Source organism: Parus major, chromosome 2, assembly GCF_001522545.3.
Source record: "Parus major isolate Abel chromosome 2, Parus_major1.1, whole genome shotgun sequence".
NCBI classification, from domain to species: Eukaryota; Metazoa; Chordata; class Aves; order Passeriformes; family Paridae; genus Parus; species Parus major.
Genome location: NC_031769.1, coordinates 32,224,017 through 32,246,009, shown reverse-complemented (window position 1 = coordinate 32,246,009; position 21,993 = coordinate 32,224,017). Strand labels below are relative to the sequence as shown.

At 38.4% G+C, this 21,993-nt stretch overlaps 1 protein-coding gene across 1 annotated transcript; it reads left to right on the top strand.

Annotated features, from left to right (window-relative positions):
* The first annotated feature begins 1,111 nt into the window (after positions 1-1,111).
* C2H7orf31 (chromosome 2 C7orf31 homolog) lies at positions 1,112-20,200 on the top strand. The gene is given in 17 exon segments (XM_033519213.1): positions 1,112-1,216; positions 1,218-1,243; positions 4,780-4,832; positions 4,835-4,893; positions 4,896-4,931; positions 7,665-7,779; positions 8,135-8,177; positions 13,113-13,178; positions 14,215-14,399; positions 16,036-16,208; positions 16,924-16,994; positions 16,996-17,100; positions 17,305-17,449; positions 18,837-18,993; positions 19,432-19,565; positions 19,762-20,130; positions 20,132-20,200. Coding segments are annotated over 17 exon segments (1,911 nt in total).
* The last annotated feature ends 1,793 nt before the right edge of the window (positions 20,201-21,993 follow it).

The following is a 21,993-nucleotide window of genomic DNA, read 5'->3' as shown; positions in this document are numbered from 1 at the left end:
ATGGCTCTTCCTCCTTGAGACTCTTTTGAGACTCTTCTTCCCATTGTAAGATCCATATCCAAAAGGTAGCAGATCATTAAGTGCAGAGCAACACAGAAGTCCTAAAAGTACAACTCAAAATGTAAGGAGGTAAAACAAAGGTCTCTCAGCCTTCTTCACATGATGAGCCTTTGGTTTTTAGTCAAAAGGAGTCTTGTCACAGCATGTGGAAAGGAAAGCGAATTTAGTGCTTCCCTTTGTGACCTTACCTAGCCACTACTACACAGGGTGGTTGTCATGGAGCAAACAGGTTCCTGAGGGCTTCCTCAGGATTGTCCCAGAAGAAGCAGGCACAGATACAAAGGAGTGCTCTGCTGGCTCTTGGTGGATGGGAAAGGAAGCAGTAGTGCTTCTTTGTCTACTTTGTCTAAGCAGTTCATGGTTTTTTGAGAAGATTATTTGTGAACCAAAGCTTCATCTGATAGAAAGTAAAAGTCCTGGTGCTTTTGTCTTGCACAAGAGAGCAGCTCAAAACAGAGGCAACTTCTTCAGATATAAATGCCTGCATGAAATGCTGAAGAGCTGAGGGGTTTATACTGACCTAATACAGCTTGTCTCCTCACAAACAGCGTTGAAATGCAAATTTGATCAAGTGAAAGGAGGACTGAAGCATTTCCCTAAGCACAGATGTAGAGACAAAAACTAAGGAAAAAAAGTATTTTCTGTTAAAAGTGTCATGAGTTTAATGTCCTTTTCAGAGTCAGATTGGAACTTTACAGTGGAACTGAACTCACCAAGTGAGACTTTCTGTGCATAAGTCCTTTTCTGTGCAAGTCCAAACTTTCTGCTCATACTTGAAAGCTTATTTCCAGCTTCTGTTCATCAGTAACACAAAGCAATAGTATCACACCTCTTTAATCTCCTTCTTTTCATTTTGCTTTTATGTTTATTTTGTAAGCTGGTAAAAATAACCAGTAGCAGTAGTAAAAGCAACCATTGTTTCTTGTTTACACTTTCCAGAATTAGGCAGAACTCATCTGTTTTCTCCTTAGTATCCAGATGCAGTAACAAATTCTCTGGTATTTGGTATTTTATCCTGCATCTTCCCCTAAAAGTTCAACTATGAAACGTGATGCTACTGCATAATGTGCCCCAACACTACCAAGAAAATGAGGGACCTGAAGTCCTATTAAGAGCCTTCAATTCGAATGTAGTACAAACTCCATTTCAAATTCCTTGCTTGTCCAACTGTCTCAAAAGACAGGTAAGAACAGACCTTGCAAAGGAAAATTATTCCATTAGAAGTATTTGATATCAATTTACTGTTACTGAGAGTGTTTACTGATGGTTATGTTTTTCTGGAAAGACACATGTTTTTCTTTTTGTTCAAATGAAACAGAGTATCTTCTGCTTTGTGCAATAGTCTGTCAGCTCCCTAGGAAATATGTTCATTACAGCTGAAAAAAGGACTGCTAAAATAAATGATACTGTGGCTTTAGCATTCAAAATCTCCTGAAATAATTTTCATAAAGAACAAAATGAACATGTATATTACTGTTCTAATTTGGGAAAAATGAGCATATTTCACAAATCAATCAGCAACATTTATCACAGTCTCAACTCCTGTTTTAAACCCCTTTTTTCCCTAGATTACAGTTTGACCTAGAATTACTGAAATGAACTTTTAAATTGAAGTTTAAAATTAAAGGAAGCTTGCATTTAGCTTTTTAATCATCAGCTTGTAATCAGGAAGTTTCAGGAATCAATGTGTTTAACTGTATTTTACAGGCTCAATTATACTATTAGCTGGGGGGCAGGATATGGCAGAATTCCTGCAATTTTTAAAGGTCTGGAAAGCTGAATTTCCATGCTGCTTGGTACTCATGAATTATTTATTTTTTTTTTAATCTAAATTTGTATATTTTTCATACCTTAGAAATGCCAGAGTCAGCCTCAAGTCATCCAGTGTTCTTTCATATGAGATTTTATCTCTATTGTTATCAAAATCAGTTCTTTATTTCCATCTTTCTGGCAGCCTTCTAGTTTACTACTATTGATAAATTCTTTCATTATTTGTAATGTCTCCTATCCAACATCTGAATTCCAGTCAGAATACTTTGATATTATTGGATTATCAAACTTGTCAAAGTGTCTTGATGCCTCCCACTTCCATATCTGCCCTGATGTAAGTTTTTGGGTATTTCTTGCATTGCAGGAATTTGGTGGATTTCCACCTGCACTCTTTTAATTATTAATAGGCTTGAAAGTTTACTGAATTACAGACCCGATCTAAATTTTAATGAAAATCTGGGAAAGAATTGTGTTAGCTACACAGGATACCCAGTAAAAGGAAAAATTAAGCAATGCAACAGCAAAGCACCTTTCAGATGACAACTATGTTAGACCCAACTCTGAAATGCAAACATTAAATATACAAAGCAAGGTTGTAATATTTTTTTCTCTGTGACCATGAAAATCTGTATTGGTCATATAACACAGGTAATAAGCTACATTTTTCTGTTACTGTAAACACACACATGAACTCACCAGTCCATACCTGAAAAGAAGATGCTGCATGTTTTATAATATCACATATTTTTTAAATGTTGTATTTTTTTCCTAGTCACATAAATACATATAAACATAACATAAATACACATACACATAAATACAAATAAACAAATAAATAAAACAGTTTTTCTCAGCTTTTAAAAACAATTCATCCATTAATTTTATTACAATATTGTCTTGGACTGAAGCATTTGGTACCAACATTTGCCTAGCTAGACAGTGCCCCTGAATAACCAGAAGCATGTACATATATTTGAATAATGTTAGGTTGTATATATTTATATATATACAAAGAAGGTATCCTATGTATTTTACCCTATCATCAGATAGTCAGATTCAGCATTGATATCCTAAGATTATGTGTATAGTTATTAATAGATTTATTGGGAAACAGTTAACAAAAACAAATTCAGACAATCCCACTCCAAAATAAACTTGAATTAATTTCAAATCCTTATGCTGCTCAGTGACTGTGGCTCTTGGCATGTTTTGTGAACGCTGTGTAGAGTGAAACAGTGTCCCTGAGGATCTGAGATGCAGAAAAAATACATTTCAGATGCTCTTTACTTTGGATTAAGAGTCCACTTTTGGCTGTGGTACCCTCTTGGTATATTTCTGGAACACAGCTCTCAGATAATTACATCCATAAGGAACCCAGTTCATGTACTCCAAGACCAAGGTATTGCAAAACAAAGACCATTGGGAGATTCATGTCAAAAGCGGAGTCCTGGATTAAAATGCCAGTATGAATGAGAACTCTCCTTCCAAGACCTGCTGGAAGCTGTTCACAGCATACATCCTCAATTGTGTTGGCTTCATGCACTGATAAAACAGTTACTGGAGGCTTTCACAAGCTCATAATTTAAGACACTGTATTTTTACACTCTGGTTTGAGATCCACATGACATACAAAACAAATCTGAAGGGGAAAATGCAACTTTTTAATAATAAAGAAGAAACTAGAAGACTGATGTTCTGATCCCAGAACATTAGTTTTTTGGTGGTGTGAGTTTTTTCTCAAAAGAAAAGAGACAGAAAGCTGGAAGTTGTCTGTCAGAATTCAGAATAAATCTACTATTGTGGAAGTTAGAAATTCTAATAGTCTCTATTAAATCATTGTCCATAGTACTGAGACTCTTAAGGATTGTCACAATAGACACTTGAAAAATATGTTCACCTTAGCCCTTTTTTTATACTCTCTGGGCTGACACATTTTTTAATGTGTGATTGAGATCTCAAATATCACTGGATCAGCATTGGCTATAAATGTTTCTTTGGGAGAAGGAGACTTGTAAATATTTTAAGTTTAACACAGTCCTGTTTGAACCGAATAGATGATCAGACCTTTGTATGCAACGCTTCTCTTTTATGTCTTCTAAAGTTCTGCAGCTTGGTTGCCTATAGACAGCAGTCAACAGGAATGATTTGTTAATGTTTCCAGTGTGAGTTGGCTTAATGAATACAAACATCACAGCCACACAGGTGACATGGCATTACCTGCCTACTTTCAGACGGGGGGCAAAATTTTAGATAGAACTTGTAATTGAATGCTTGAGTTCCTTCAGAAACTGAGAAACAGAAAAGTTTTCTGATACTCTATGGCACATCAGATTCTTATTTTGGCTCATCATACACATCAAATTGCTTGATTTCAAATTACACCAATGTATGGAAATGTACAGAGTATCCTCAGCCTCTAGCACATCCATGGCAGTGCCCAACACAGCTTTCCTTCAGTATGAACTACAGCAACTAAACAATAACATTTCTCACCCCTCTCTAGAGATGGAGAGGGGAAGTTTTCAAATGCATAAATAACAAATTCTGAAATCAGTGGGAATGAGATGTTAAAGCTTCCATCTGTGCTACTGCATATATTTGCTGTCCATATGCTACTTATGTAGCACTGAGAGCGCAGGTATGTATGTGCTGGCAGCTGACACTCAATTACACTGCAAGATGCACGTGCTGCACATTATCTATCACCTTCTTTCTTCCTCTCACTGACCAAAACATAATCTACTTGACCCAACCTTCATTAAACAATTGCCAGTCACTCTTGTACTAACTTCTCCTAGTGACAGTTCATCCTAATAACATTAGTCAGAATAAGCTGAAAAGTCAGAGTCATGAAAATTGAGCCAAGTTGTCATTGTTTTAAAGACTTTAGGTAGCCATCACTGTTGCTGCTATCAAAAGACATTTTGGGTTTTTTTTATTTTCTCTCAGATATAAAGAGTTCAGGAAATTCCTTCATTGCTGCAAGCTTCCCTGAAGAGCAGAAAGGAACACAGAGGAATTATTCTACATGTACTGCCAGAAGGCAACTGAGCAAGGGAAAAGGATCTCCATGTACATTTGTTAAGGATGTACTCCTTATGGTAGTTGAGAAGACCCTCAGCCAATACAGGCTAGACATACTTCTCACAGTCAAAATATTTAAGTGAAGTGCTTTCACCAAGATAAGCACCAGGCAGAGAAATTGTTGGACAGCAATTGAGACTGAGATGTACAAATATCTGCATGGGCACTTCAAGCTTTTAATTTTTTTCACAATGCCCTAAATATTAATGTGGAAATATATTGGTACTCATAAATCTCTACACAGTATTTTGCTGAAACACTTAAACTTCCAAATTTCCATATTTATTTTTTGCCCATCATCTGATAACTATTTACTGTTGTCTATTGTCCCAAACACCCTTCCCAAACATAAAGATTTAACTTTTGGCCTAATTTACAGCATCCACAAATACTGTAGGCATAAACATGAAAAGTCACTGCTCAGCTTTTTCAGAAGGTTGTTATAAAAGAAGAGATATGTCTAGAAAACTAAGCTGAGAAGCTGCTGAGGAGCTGTTGGGGAATGCTTTTGGAATTAGGGTTCCCCTTCCTAGACGGTAACCACAGCCACTTTGCTCTTTAAAATATACTGAGGTTGGTGTCGCTTCCACTGAAACCAGTTCCAACTCTTCTTTTTCTTCACAACAGCATAACTTAAAAAATAAAAAAAAAAAAAAAAAAAAAAAAAAAAACTAACTGAAAGGCAAGTAATGATGCCAAAACTTGGTTTTTCAGAGGCTTCAGTAGGATTCAATCACCATTACTGGCTTACAGGAAAGCTTTGAAAGCACAGCATACTGCTTAGGGCTGACTCAGAAAAGTCCAAGGATAGCCCTCCATCCTGCAGCCTTTCCTGAACAACAGTAATGGAAGATGCAGACTAGAATTCAAAGAGGAAGAACATGATTCAAAGACTGGAAATTTGCCTTTCTGTCCTTGTTCTCCTCTCTGTTGTCATGAGCTAACTTTCATGTGAAATGATCGTAGAATATCTCCATTTGGAAGAAACCTGTATGCATCACCAAGTCCAACTCCCTGCTCCTCACAGGACTATCTAACACTAAACCATGACCAAGAGCACTGCCCAGGTGCTCCTTGAACTCTGACAGACTTGGTACCATGATCATTCCCTGGGGTGTCTCTCCCAGTGACTGGTCACTCGCCAGTGGAGAACCTGTCCTGAACTTTCTCTGATGGACTTTCATGCCATTCTCTCACATCCTACCATCTCTGGTCACCAGACAGAGGAGATCAGCACCTGTCCCTCCACTGCCTCCCTTGAGGAAGGTGTGGACTACATGGAGGTCACCTCTCAGCCTTCTCCCAGTTGAACAAACCAAGTGACCTCAGCTGTTCCCTGTAAGTCCTTCCCTGGAGACCTTTCATCATCTTGCTCCCCTCCTCTGGACACTCTCTAACAGTTTGTTGTGCTTCTCACATTGAGGCACCCAAACCAGCACAGAGTGCTCGAGGTGAGGCTGCACCAGTGCAGAGCAGAGGGGGACAGTCACTGCCCCCTCGCTCAGCTCACTGCACTCTGCTGGATGCAGCCCAGGGTACAGGTGGCCCTTTCAGCTGCCAGGGCACTCTGGTGACTCTTGTACAGCTTGCCATCAACCCAAACACCAGATCTCTTTCCTCAGGCTTGCTTTCCAGCCTCTCATTGCCCAATCTGCACACATAACCAGGGTTACCCCATCCCAGGGGAGAGCCCAGCACTTGCATTTGTTAAATGATGCTGATGGGATTTCCATCCCAGAACCATTGCAAGGTGCTGTGATCTCACAGTGATAGAACAGGCACAAGGATGTACAATGAGCTTGAAACAAGAATTTTCATTGCTCTTGTGTTTGTCTTTTCTCAATATGCATGGATTATTTGTTCTCCAGGCACACTAGTGTAGAGCCCCTAACTAATCCAAGTGAATCCCACCCTGGAGGAAAAAAGAGGTCCAGAAACAAATCTTTCCTATTCCACAAGGTGGAAATTGCCTAGGTGGAATATAGTCAATGTCTCTACATTCCTACACTCATATTGCAAGCCAGGAGAGATTTTGGCCAACTCAGGCATGGTACCTCATGAGAAAGTAGATAAGTGATAGCAAATGTATGTCCCATCTCAGAAAACCAGTGTAGCAGTCAGAAAGGGAGAAGAGGATAGCAAGCTACTTCATAAACCTATGTTAATGACATCTACTTGTTGTTTGTTCTGGACAACTTTCACAGTAAAATATTACTGCAGGAGAGCTGTTCAAAGCATACACAGGTACACACAATCCTGAAGGTGCTACTCTAGGGCAAAGGAATGTAACCTTCCCTCCATATGAACTTTCTGTAAAACACAGAAAACAGGCAAGCAACAAAGCTACAGTAACCCCAACAGTTACAGTTTCACTGATCTCAAAATGTACCAGAGATACAGGCTAGATGTTAATAAAAAGCTTAATCTAGTGCAAATAATTACAGAGTAAAAAGCTGGAGTGGGCAAAATTCAAATGAAGTGTTTTTGTGTTTGTGCCTCTGATATTACTGGCACAAATTTCAGTGGGAAAAGTATAAGAAACCTAAATAAATATGTTTATAATAGGATCTGTAAATAAAACTTTAGGAAGTATCCACAGTGAGAATTAATTAAACTGTAAGGCCTTTTTTCTAATGCCATGAAAATCCTACTGATTATGGCTGATCTTTCCACCTGCATTTCCATCAGTTTCACACCCTCATTTGCTTTCTGTTTTTGGTTTTATTTTTTTGGTGTGGAGCTGTTTTCAGATTCTTGTCAGTGAAAAGCACCATGCAGTTTGGTTGGATTCTGTGAGCCCTTTGGTATCAGAAGGAGCTGAAAGTGGCCCCCAGAGTGTAGAAATACTTAGTTTTAGGGTAAAAAGTTGGTGCCTGTACCTATTTGAGGCATTCCCATAGCTCCTGTAGAGTGTTAGGTGTGCGTGGTAAGGACCTGTAAGAGCCAGGCTTTCACAGGGTGAAATGCTCAGCATTCTCAGAAACTTTAAAGTCAGGCATGGGTGCTCAGCACTTCTCAAAATTCAGCCCTGCATGATGCTGATGTGAAACAGGATGATTTCCACACTAGCAGCATCTAGGAGTTTTGATATTAGAAGACCCCTGTGAAATCAAGACAAAATCATGCCAATTTATTTGGATTTTTATGAGGGAATAGAGCATAAACATTATAAATTTATATGTTTTCTTTGCACAGAGGCTTCCTAATGAATAACATTAAGCTGTCACTGAGCTGGAAAAAAATATATGTATGAATGATGAGCTGTAAGTTTAAATTTTCAGTTGACCATATTGTGAAGTTAGTGAATAGAGCAGAAAACTGAATATTCATTCTGCTCTGATTATGTGAAGTGCAGCTATGATGTGAAATCGAAGGGCTGTGTTCTGTAAAAAGGGATTAGCTAGTAACAAAGGACAGCAAACACAGTTGGGAAGGAAATTCAGAATACAGCACTGTGCCACTTCAGTTCAAGTAGCTCTTCAACAAGGATCTCTGAGTTTGCTTTATAGATTGCCTATATTTATCAACTAGCAATACTCAAAAATATTAGCCTTTCTACTTGTTAGAATCCAAATCAAACTGGATCTAAGTAACTGGAAATAACAGAACTAATCATGATATCATATGTATTTCCATCCATTTTTCTCATATATATTTATATATATGTATTTTTGGAGACTTGTCAGGGATTATTTTCCTCACTGGTGCTGTTCAAGAGGTATTTCAGTTAATTTGGATGTTGTGGGAGTTTTGCAATCCAACATTTTGCCACTTGATGGCACCAGAAAAACACTTGATCAAACTATCAGGCTTTTAGATTAAGGTAGTTTGAAGCATAGATATAAATCCTTCAAAAAGAGAAAATAAACAACTTGTTATATAAGCATTGATAAGTATATTAGAAACCTGAGAATAATTCTGTGATGATTCCACAATTAACTTTACAGGGCTGTGAGATGAATTCCTAATGACAGTTGCTCACCAGAATGGATCAGCCAGGTACTCAAGCTGAGGATGACATCACAGCACCTTTCTAGGGATTTTCTCCCTTAACAGGAAGCAACCAGGGACTGCTGTGACTCCATGCCCTTGTACCAATTACATAAGGAGGAAGGAGATTTTGCAGGAGTAGGTCAAATTCTGCCCCTGTACACACTGAAAAGTGTATAACTTTGGACTCCGGATATTTGATCAACAGATCATTAAAATGCTTTCTCCATTATTATGCACTCACATCTTAACCTGAAATATGCTGGGTCTCTAAAAACTTTTTCATTTGTCCTAGTTTAAGCATTTTCTTTTCCTATAATAACCTATTCTTTAAAATACCTTTAAACTGAAGGAAAGGCTATGTCCTTTAAAATAAAAAGTGAAATACACACACAAAAAACACTTCCACATTCATAGTCCACGGTCTTTCAGAGCAAATATTCTTCCTGCCATGAGGAACTATTAAATGGTGACAGCTACATGGAACCTTTCCTGAAAAATACACTCTGAGTGGTGCTAAGCAGACCTACCTGGGAGCTATTAACACTCAGTTTATTTACTTTACAGCCTGTGAGGGCTCCTTTAAGCCATTACTGTCTTTTGTGGGAAATTAATTGCAAGGTATTTGCAATAACTCTTTACACTTTCATGAACCAACAATGCCTTTGCCTTAAGGATGAACACTATCCTTGTGCAGTTTTGCACACTGTAATCAATCACTGACTGGGTGCAGATGTGCTTTGCTAAGTGCACTGGCAGTGGGTCACATACATATGCCCTCCCAGTCAAATGTGTTGGAAAAAAGTAGTTGCCTCCTTGCTTCCATAGATGTAATGGGTCCTCAAGTTTACATCAAACAAGACCACAAAAACTGGGAAAAGCCTTGAAAAACACCTTTCAGCCACTGCCAAGAGCCTTACTTATACACACACATCAGGCTAGAGCATCGGCAGCTGTCCTTCCACTGACAAGCCACACCAATAAGGTTTCCAGTAGGTTTAGTGACAGCATAAAATGAATTAAAATAGTTTCCTTTTTTGTTTTTGTGTGTGTTTTGGTTTTGCCTTGTGGGTTGTAATACAGTTTTGCTGTTTATTGTGCCACAAAGTATTTGCATTCCTCTGGCTGTCTCCCAGCTCCTTGACCCATGGTGGCTCCCAGACCCGCAGATACCTGACCAAGCAGGTTTTAAGGTTAGGCAAGGTAAGTGACTGCCTCCCTTTCCAAGAATAAAAGGCTGCAGAGAAAGCCAATTTACACATTTGAAACAATTTATTCTTCAGTTGTAATTTTCTTTCTGTTAGAATTGGCAAGAGTGATACATCTGATTCTCTTAATAATTTACAGAATACATGGGAAAGTAACAGGAAAGAGAAGAAAAATGGTCTCTGGCCTGATCTACAAAAGAAGGTGAAGGTCATGAGGCTCCCCATGCTGCATCCCTTTAAGGCCAAAACCATACCTGAGCAAAGAAACAGATCTTTAGAGACCCCTAGCATGTGTCAGAGAGTACAAAAGTAGTACTAAGTGGGAGACCCTCACTAAGGTCACACAGGTTCCAATGTGTTTCTTATTACTATTACTGAACAAGTGCATCTCTCCACTTAATAATCTGACATCGTGAGGGAAGATGCAGAACTACTGCACAGGAGCCAGAGTGTCCATAAGGACACTCTCTCATGTGAAACTTGATTTATGCCTATTTTATCAAAAAAGTGTTTGAAGAGTGCTCTTGTTGCTACAGTGCACTTGTTGCTAGGGAAATGAGATGGTGTTCATCTGCACAACTCCCTGAATTTGTTCTGAGTCTTTCCAAAGTTGGAGCATAAATCCCTCCACCACAAGCCTTGACTTCTTTTCAATAGACAAATTCCATATGCTCTATGGACTGAACATATAGGGGCAGATGATATAATACCGAGCAACTGTTTCTTATCTGCAGCAAAAGTCTAATAGAATTCCAGTGAAAACAGTGCCAGATTTTTAAAAACTGCTAATATCTTACTTCCTTTTCAGGAAAAGGTCTACCTTTCCTCTTTCTCTTCTGCCTAGCATTCTGGGTGGCTTCAGGCTTGATAACCAATATGAGGTTTTAAAAATATAAAAAATATTCTAAGCCATCTACCCTTAAACATGCAAAACTTTGCTGGCTGTTACAACTCGAGCTTACAAACCTTCTCTAAATCATGGCAGTCGTGAAAATGCACGTTCATCCTTATTTTATTGCTGTCTTTAGATATTAAAATGAAAAGTGATCTACAATGGTAGTAAAGTAGTTCTGCCATGCCAAAGCTCAAAGTAGATTGTCTGTCCTTATTTATGTGTATGTGTATCAGCAATATGTCCAATTATTGCAGTGAAAAATGTAGCAAGTCACACTGTAACACAACAAAAAATGGAAATTGAAAATACTTAGTATTTCTTTTCAATTCACATTTTGTTACAGTTGCATTATTGTAACAGAATGTATATTGAAAAGAAATACTAAGAAGTATTCTACATATCTACAGCATTGGTAGATACACACCAGTTCTAACAGTAGAAATAGAAAATCAAATAGAATTATCCATGGAGTAAACTTTCAAATATTGCTGGTCTGCAAGAAAAGCCTTTCTATGAAGGCTTCCCATTCTTAAGACAAGACACGAAGTTTGAGTGAGAGTCCCAGTTCATTATAAATGTAACAATATATAAATATACAAATGATTGCCAGAATTCAACACTTTTAAGTCCTGTTATCTTTGTAGCATCACACATTAAAAGTAGATCTTTTGCTCAGCTCAGCTGAGGCATGAATTATGCTGGCACAGCAATTTGTGAGATATCACACCTCATGTTGATTGCAGTGAGTCCCATAGCATCACAGCACAGATTTCACAATGAACTGCAGGACTTCTGTATCTTGTGTCAGAATGTATGAATAAAATTGATCTGGCAGTTGAAATTTATCTTTAAAACACCCATGTTAGTATGGTAAGAAATAAGCACACTACTGTATTTAAACTCTTTGTGTGAAGGGACTTATTTCCTCTTGGTAACTCTGCAACACCTATCTTTATGGAGACCAATCCAACAATGGAGTGGCCCAGTTGCACCCTGAGTCACAGATGACTTGAAGAGATCTTGGGTGCAGCTCCCATGTCACAGCTATGTCATTAACCAGGCTACTGAACAAACCCCAGCCAAGGGTGGAAGTTCCTCCCACAGGACCTGATAAGGCTGAAATGACGGGATCCCTGCAGGGCCTATTAACATCCCAACAGTTTTATATCCTCAAGCTGAGCAAGGGGAGGAGCCCTGAGAAGTTACCATCATCTCCTGCTTGGAAATGAATCTGGTACATCTTCTCACTGAGGAAAACAAGGGGTTTTAGCATTATGCAGATTTTGGTATAAAGCCTTTGAAGAAACAATAAATATTGTGTGACAATGTACAAATAATAAAGCTTTAAAAAGGTGTCTCATCTGACATCTACACAATTACAACAAAAACTCTTTGAAGCCTGGTAGATAAGCCTTTTATATGAAATACATAAGATTTTGGAGCACTAGGTGAACCACTTAGCTTTGCCCAGTAATATTTACTTTAGGCATTTGTTTTATTTTTTATTATACCACAAAGAACCATTAAGCAAATGAATTACGTTTTCAGCCTTAGATATTTTTCTGACTTGGTAAAATTGCCAAGAAACTCTTAGCTATGCTTAGTGATTAAATTCTTGCCCTTTAAAGTAGTGTTTTATTTTGCTTGCCTGTAAAAAAACATAAGTCTCCAAGGTAAAATATAAATAATGTATTAGCATGATATAAATAGGTAATTTCTCAGCAAGTATAAACAGGGTATATTTTTGTTTTGTGTTACTAATAAAAAGATTTTTTTAATTTATTTTTTGTACTAATTGTACATGCCATTGTTAACTAATATAGAGCTTATTACACAGAAGTCTGTGAAGATAGATTTTTTTTCTTCACTGTTTTAAAAAGACATTCCACACATCACATGTTCCTTCTATCTTTTCAGTCTTTGGCACCTGGCAATACAAACCATTCCTCATGCAATGAGTGGTATCAGTGAGAACGCTGCCTACACTGCTTACACGTTGATTTGTCCCTAATGCATATTGACTGCACTGATTCAGATAAAGTGTGGGAGATGCAAATGAGAGTAGGTCACTTCAGGTAAGCTATTACATTTCTTCCCTAATATAGGCTTCCCAAACCACCAGACACTTTGGCTAGATGCACTTCACCTGTATCTTATCTTTCCTTAATGAAGTAAAAGGGCAAGTTTTTCCTCTCACAGCCAAAATTGCACAGTACAGGTTCCTTGGCAATAAGTAGCAGCAACACTGTGAGGAACAAAAATCTCTCCCTTGAACGAAGAATGCAATGATTAGGTTTAGAAGATTAACAGTGTTTACCCAGCACATGCACTCTCCTAACAAATACCGATCTTGCTTGCTTGTCTATGAGCTAATTAGGTTTTCTTGGCTGTGTTGTTCATGGCCTCTTTACCTAATGTGAATTAAAGTGTTTGAGAGCAACTATAAAGAACAATTTCTCTCTCAGAAAGCAGATTTATGAGAGAGAAACCTCAGAAAAGTCTGGCTTGGTAAGACCTCATTATGTCATGACACACAGCTCCAGGAACTGAATTAATCTGGCTCCTGTACAACACTGTGACTTTGCTTTACACAGCAATTGGGAGAAGGTGTTTGCTCTCAGTAAGTTGCTGTATGCAGTGGTGCTAAAGTTAAATGAATCAAAACAGGGTGCTAGTCTTTCTTACTGGAATAAACCACTGCTTTAATTGTCCTCAGATTTCATTATTCTCCTGATTTTATTTAGTCTTAAATTACTATACCACTAAAATTTTATAGCTGAAAAAAACAGCCACAGGAACATGGGCTCTCCATGAAATCCCAGCTCTCAGTATCCAGTAAAATCTCCTGTTTTATTCTCCTTCCTCACAGAAATAAATGCCATCTTAGAGACAAATTTTGATTACATAAGCACAAACTCAGTATTAATTGGAGCTGTGCAAAAATCTTTAATTCCCTTAAGCCACATAAAAGTAAATGAGAATCAGTATGATTGATCATGTAAAAAAGCTTCAAGGGCAGGATCATTGGGAATTCTTTGCAGGATGCAAGCAAAAGGGGACTAAAAAACCAAGATACCACTTTTTTGATTCTCACATCTTTCCCCATTCTTGCAAAGTGTTATGTTTAATCTAAAGCCCAGTGAAATGTGAAATAATGAAATTTTCTTTCTTTCTGTCCTTCTTCCTAACAACTTAAACCAACCCAAGACCACTGTGCCTGCCATTTCCCCCCTCTCACCTGTACCCCACACACATTTCTAGGTACACCATGTTCCCAAACTTCAGATCACCTCAGGGTTGAGACACTGGGATCAATTCAAGCAGTCATCAGCCTTTCCATCCCAGCATCTCTAGCAAGACTTTTGACATGGTTGTTCTGAGGAAGACCAGAGGTAAGAGAGAACTCCGCTGGTTTAACCTTTATTCTTGAAACTTACTTAAAAACACCATGGCAGCCATGACTCTTTTCTGCTGAAGTTTAACAGAATCTGACTATACCGGTGGTCATGGTAAGCACCTTGGCTTAAAATAAAGCTATATGTGCTGATAATTGCAGTCTCATGGAGGATGTCTCAGCACTGAGAATAAAAGCAACTCATGCAGCCTGAGCTATTAGCACAGCTGCCATTCCCCACAAAAGCATGATGGATCACTTAGTGTGTCTAATATCTTCTGCCAGACAACTAATCCTTCACAGTCCAAAACAGGGAAAGAAAAATGGGGAAAAAAATCATCAATGGGACCAAAAAGTAGCATTTTTTGGGCCAAAGTCATGCCTACCACCTTTACTGGGGTCAACAGAAATACCCATGAAATAAGAGCTGAATGATTTAAAACATTTTATCACAAAACTAATAGGAGAACAAGATCCAGAGAGAAAAAACAATTCTTCCTATCCCTTATGAAGTCTGAGATGAAACCCTTAGACATCTACAATTTGCAGAACACTATGTAAGCCATCATGAGGTGTTTGTTTTTAACCCCAGCAGCATTTTACCCTGAGAGTGTTTTACATCAAATTTAGGAGGGAAAGGGCATGAAATTATTGTTCTTAATTGACAGGTACTTTGCTTCAGAAGACTTCAAAGATCACCTGCATGAACTGGTGAGGAGCACTTGTCAGCTGCTGAGCACACAGGGTTAGGAGGAATTTGGGACATGAGAAAGCCAGCACCTTTTTGTGTCATGGCAGTGCTTGTCAGGAAAGGTTTGGCAGTAACTGTTTGAAACAGAAAAAGCACATGCTGACATGGGTAAGAAGCTTTTCAGAAAAGTAAAAGCTGATAATGTTAAGTGCGAGGTCAATCTGCATTAATTAGCTGCCATTCCCAGTCTTCAGTACAATGCTGTACTGTTATTTATATAATTGGGTACATGAGTGACTTTTAGTGAGGTATTTGTCCATCCAAAACCAAAATCCTTCCACAGAATATGTAATGCTAGGAACAGTCATTTTTAGTCAGTTTTTGCTGATCACTGGTCAATTTAAGAAACACTAATCATGCGTGGAGGTGGAACTACAAAGCCTATTTTTGCACAACAGGAGGATCATCAGAGACCAAAATCTATTTCCAGCAAAGTTTAACAGGTTCAGAATTATCAGCTAAGGGGACAGTTACCATGGGCACTTAGGAAATATTTTCATTTCATTTGCTGTTCCTTCCATATGTTTTGACTTTCTTGGAGATTGGGTGTCTCCACCACACTGGGACACTTCAGTTGTCATGACTGAAAGAGAAATCCCTGGTTCCATACAGATAACCCAGACTACAGTCAAGTGACTTTTACCAACAGAAGGCTGTGCTTAAAAACTTTGTGTCTTTTCCACCTCTCCTTTACAAAACTCATAGTATATATAATGTAATTAATGCTGGCAGCATCATTGTGAGGTAAATAAGGAAACAGGAGGCAGAAAGACTGGAGAGAGAGAAGAGTGGTGACAGAAATGGTGTTGGAAACTAATTCCACTGCAGTTTCATTTTTACAAGACATCTAAAAACACTTAGTTATTCCTGATGGTGACATTAGGAATTCAGAATGAGCTTCACAATTCATTAAGCTTTAGTGTTCTGCTGTTCCTGTTTGTGAAAATTGTGCAGAGAATATGCAAGAAGAATCTTCCCTGCCAGTGTGTGAATCAACCCAGAGCTCCTGCAATTGGCAATGGGAAGATAGCCTTCTGCAAAGGCAGCTTTTTTCTGGTATAAGATCCAGCTCTCAGCTGCTTGTCACCACCTCTTTGCCTGAGACAATTAGATTTCCAGATCTAGTGGTGCAGATGATCACGTAGCTCCATGAAGACTTCATCACACATCACTAGGTCAACTGATACTGATTAAATAGCTGATCTGGTCTAATCCTGATTATTTTGTACCAAAAGAGTGAAGATGAGTTCTGTTTGTGCATCCATCAGGTCAGTTTCCAAAGGCAAAAGCAGCAGCTCACAGAAAGCACCTCTCCCACCAGCACAGCTGTCTTTATAGTGAGCATTCATCTACAGCTGGAAATGCAGACCCATCTGTCATTCTGATCAATGTGGACACAATGTTTACAGATGTGGCATTGGAAACAATAGGAGGCATTTAATTTTAAGGCAGTTTATAATTGTGACTACAAAAGAAAGCTTACATAGCTTTCCCTGACTACGATATGTGACCACCATGGAGAACTTGATTCCAAGTTATTTGACCTGAGTTCAGCATAACTACATACCTGTTGAAACTTCCACTTGAGTACTAATACTGTAGGAAATACACTTTTCCACCAGATATTACTTTTATTAGCATTTGTTATACAGATAACTGAGGGAGAGGAGGGTGACAATGTTATTTCCATTAAAAGATTATTTAAAATAGTCTTTTTCCATACAGCACACATATTTGGTTTATACCTTGCCTATTTCTTCTTATCCTTCAGCTTTCCAAGTTTGTCAAAGAAAATGGTCAGAGATACTACCCAAACCCACCAAAAACAGTGGCCCCAACTCCATTTTAAAGAGCTCAAATATAACTTTTCTCCAAGAATAACCAATATGCTACAAAACACTGAAAGGACTCTGGAGATCACGACATACAGTCAGGTCTTCACAGGGAAGCAATTTTTCTTAAATTAATTTAGTTGGGATTGCAATGTGAGACCACAAATTATTCGCCCCTAAATCTCTCAAAAACATTGATTTTTTTTTTTGTTATTTAGTAATAAAGGACACATAAACTGTAAATTATCTGACGTTTTTCAGGAGGATATTGAATTGATCTGTTTTTCCTAACCCATAAAAATGTGTGACAATAAAACAAGTCTCTGTTTAGGAACAGTTCCAATATATGGCCTTATCCTGGTTAACTATTATATAAAAGCAGTTTGCAGATTGACTGGAGAACTAGGTGAAGACACAGAACTAATAAATACTGCATTTACTAAGAATCTCATGCTTCCACCAAAAGTAATACTGGCAAGAGTATTATCTGATTCAGCTACCAGAATTAAACCTTCTCTTTGACAATACTTAAGCACAGGGCAAAGCTCACTCTAAAGCAAAGGCAAAAGTTCAGAATACTAGATCAGTCCTGACACAGCTAGTTGACAGAACTCCTATAATGGATTAATGACTTCTTCAGGATTTGCAGGATGGGAAGTTACTGTGATTATCTGCTTACTTTTTATCTTACCATTTTAAGTTGGCACCAGCACACAGCAGCAATTCAAAAGATCTTTTGCCTTGAGTAGTATGTGAAACAGCGTCCATAAAATGAGTTGGCAGCTCTCATGTGAATGGGGCAGCACTACAGAGACTGAAATGTATTGGCTACGTGTTCAGCTGCTATTAATCAGAACAGTCTGCCTGAACTCAGCAATTTACTGTCCTTATTGCACTATGTGTTTGATAAGTGACTTATTAGTATTGCAGACTACTGCTTCCTTACTAACTATAGCAGTTTAAGTTTGACAGAGTTTCTATGATTTATACTTCTCCATTTGCATGAGTGATTTGTCTTTCTTCCTCCAGGGTACATCAATAACATTAGCAGATTCTATTTTAATGCCAAGATTTACTCTTAAGGATGTATAAAACCATACTGAAAAACCCTGTGTTTGTTGTCTTCAACACTTTATATTCTCTGTGATCTGTATAAAAGTGAAAAGATATTATCTGCATTAAATGCTACTCATGCAAGCAGAGCATAATATGGTATACAAGCAGAGCAAATCAAGTTGAGAGTTGTGTTTTGCTAACGCATCATTACCTGTGATGACTTTGTATACACAGCTCTGATAGATTGTAACTCTAAGCAATTGTAACTGACTCAGCAATTCTGCAGGTAAAACAGAAGGAACACATCCCTGCTCTGCTGACTTTATACACTTCCAGATTCTAACTGCATGGACTTACATAAAGCAGAGCAACTAAGTAGGGTGCTGCCATTTTCTTAGTTATAGTCCAAATAACTAAGTTATGGCCCTGGATAAGAAGTCACCCAATTGTCTTGCTTTTCTTCTATTGGATTAAAACAAATCCAAGTAAGGAAATCCCTTCTGATTTACATTTCACATTTTCTGATGCATTTACAAATTTCTGATAATTGAATCCCTGTATCTGAAATGGAAAAGCTGTCTAACTTTTTTTTCAGTGTGATGAAGAAAACAAAATATTTTGCTTTATGATAATGAACACTTCAAACAACACTGTCTCTGGAAATTAAAATCGAGACCAACACCTTACATAATTCAAAACTGAGCAGTTTTATTGCCCTCTAGCTTCCAAAGTGTGATTGGCAGAGGCCTACCCTGGGTCATGATGATTTACCTGAACAACACTCATCCACTTAAAGCTTACATATGATGAATATCAAACACTGAGATTGTTCAGCACAGTAATTGCTGAAGTTAATTCTTTGGCTACAGGACTCAAATGTACCTTACATTTCAACAGTTCCTTTGGCTCTGCACCAGGATCTGAAGCTTCAACAATTCAAATGATTCATAAAGGTTAACAGCATGTGAGCAGTGGATCAAACTGTGGTTGAGAAAGATAAAAAGTCACATGCAAGTGAGCATCCTTAAAACCACCTGCAGCTGTTCCTAAAAGTTAAAAACACATTAATTCCAGTCACCATTTATACTATCACTCATATGAGAAGACAGATGCTTATAGAAGAAAGCACAAGACCCATTTACATTTATTTACCAAAGTGGAACAGAATATTTTATTTTCCAAAGCAAAAGGTGTGACTCTGAGCTCCCTATATGACAGGGGCAGTAGTGAAGGTCTGGGCTGTTTCTCTTTGAGCAACATCTAACTGTGCTTTTTCACTAGTCACAATCAATGGTCTGCTAAAATAAGCAGTCCCTGCTAAGAGACATAGATGGCAGTATAAATCCTGCTACTTTCTTCATACAGATACATTTCTGATGGTCTGTAACAAGTGCCACCTCCTGAAGGGTGCACTGCCTGCTTACTTCAAAGTGAACATCCCCATGAATCAATTCTGCAAGACCAGTACTCCTTGCGATGCCGTCACATGTACTCAGCATTGCCACTGCTGTCACCAGCTACTAAGGCACAATGCTGAGTGAAATAAAAAGAGCAGCCAGCCTAGGTCATCAGTGCAAAGTGACAGCACAAACCAAAAATGGGATGTGAGCCAAGAGCAGGACACTCTGTCTCAGACATGCTACCAGAAAGGTCCTTACCTTGAATCAAGCCCAACAATAAACAATCATCTGTTGCAAAAAGAAGGACTGTAGAGGCGGTAGTTTTCAGGAAGGCCCAAATTTTAATCCCTTCCAAAATCTGCATGTTCACTTTCCTATGAAGATTTCAAGCCCAGATATTTGGATGAACATGCAATATGGGAAAACCCAGTTAGCCTAAGTAAGCCAAGCTTACCATAGGATGTAAAGCATGAGGAAAGTGGAATTTTGCTGCACAGACTTTGGTATCAAGAAACATGTCTGCCTGCATGGAAACCAGAGGATGGGCCAAGAGAGATAACACTGCCTGAATAGATACCTAGCTGTGAAGTTCCTTAGAACCAGACAGCGCTGATAGAACTGCAACATTCCTTCTCTAAGACAGCAGCACAAAAACATTTACATGATTCTGTAAAAGGAAAGAGAAAAAATCCTCACAGATAACACTACTGAGAGAAAGAGACACAAGAACTATGGTTTCAATGCTTCTTTATTTCTTTAACTGGCGCATTCTTTTAAAAATGGAATAACAAATAAAAAGAATTTCAGTACAGATTGTCTAGCCTTTCCCAGAGAACCATAATAAATTCAAACTGTAAAGAGAAGAGCAATATGAGTAGCCCAGGACATGTGCAGGATATTTGAGAACACTAGAAGAGTTTGAGCTTGAGGCTGTGAAAACATGACTATCCTAGAGAATCGCACTGGTGGGATAAACACTGGTTTGGAAAGAGTTGGTTCATTAAAGGCCAAAAGAATTAATAAATGAGCATTACAGTCTGACTGGAAACAAACTTAGGGTGGGTATGACAAGACGATTTTTAATGTTAGCAGCAGGGAGCTTCAGGAATAGCTGAGGAGCAGAACAGAAAAGAGACTGTTTCTGTTTATGAAAGGAGCCACGACGCAGTTGCCAACAACAGCTGGGAATCAGAGTTATTGCCCCAGTAAGGCTGGCTCTTTGCAGGCCCTCCCAAACACCAAACTTCCAAAGGATCCTCTGCTACTCTGCAGGGGGACAAATGCCAATAAAGACAGCACTGCCATGCACACACGGGGACAAACGTGATTCTTATGAGCTGTGGAATTTCTTCATCTGTGCACAGCATATTCCCAAAGTCTCCATGCTCTAAGACTGACTGTGGCCTCTCCAAACACACATTCCTATGTCAGACGATTGTGGCTTGTGTTTCAGACTCTTCCCTCACCTTTTGGACTCATTGTCTAAGACAGGAATGTTTCAGAAAGGCCACGGAGACTGTGTTTAAACTGAAGGGAAATCTGGGAGGGAGAACGGGATTTAATAGTCCCTCCAGGGATTTGAAAAACCTTTAGCATCAATCAGAAAAAATACCTAAAACATGTAATCTGTTATTAGGAGTCAGGCCTAGATGGCTGAAAGTGATCAATATAATAGCCAGGGATTAAAAAGGAGCATTAACTTGGGGGTTATAAAAAAAAAAATTAAGACCAAGAGATAAGGCAAGAACAGCTCTGGATTCCTGAGAATTGTGAACAAAAATCAACTAAATAACCATCCCCAAATACAATATATTTAAATATCTTGAATAAATTTTGTAAAGATTTTTGAAAATAAGGAAGCAGTAAAGGAAACTTTTGTGGAAAGCAATCTCATAATAGAATGCAAAGAATCCACTTAAATTGCTATTTTCTGTGTGCTGACAGATTTACGATGCTGCTACACAGATTTCAGGAACATAATATTGGAACAGCTTTTTCAGGAACAGCTCATATTGGTTCAATGCATATCTTCAGAAGCTGCAGCCAAGTGGGGATTAGAGAAGCAGAAACAGCTTACAGACATTCATTAGTTTTTTTTTTTAAACACTCAGTTAAATGAGGGGTTATTCAGTTGTTTCCTAGAAAAAACCTGAAGAGGGAGCAAAATACCATTGTGTTTTTCATTAAGAATTTTTTCATTGCATTCTTCTAAGCAGTCCCATCAAGGAATCAGATATATTTCCCTCTACCTTCAAGCAAATCACCAGAGTTCAGGAGACTGGCAGGATCATATCCTGAATACATGGCTCAAACAGAACCTTCCGTCCAGCTAGTCCTTATCCACTGAACTTTCCCTTACAAAAAAGAGATACTAGCAAAGAATTATGGCACAAATCCCCTATGACTTTATTCACGTGTGAGATCCTCAGGTCAGTCAGGACACAGGGCTCCAGCAGCGCACTACCTTCTGTGCAAGAATTCAGAGTACAAAGGGCTCCGAGGCTACCAAAAAGATACAACTAAAATGACATGACAGGAGTCAGAGACCTTATT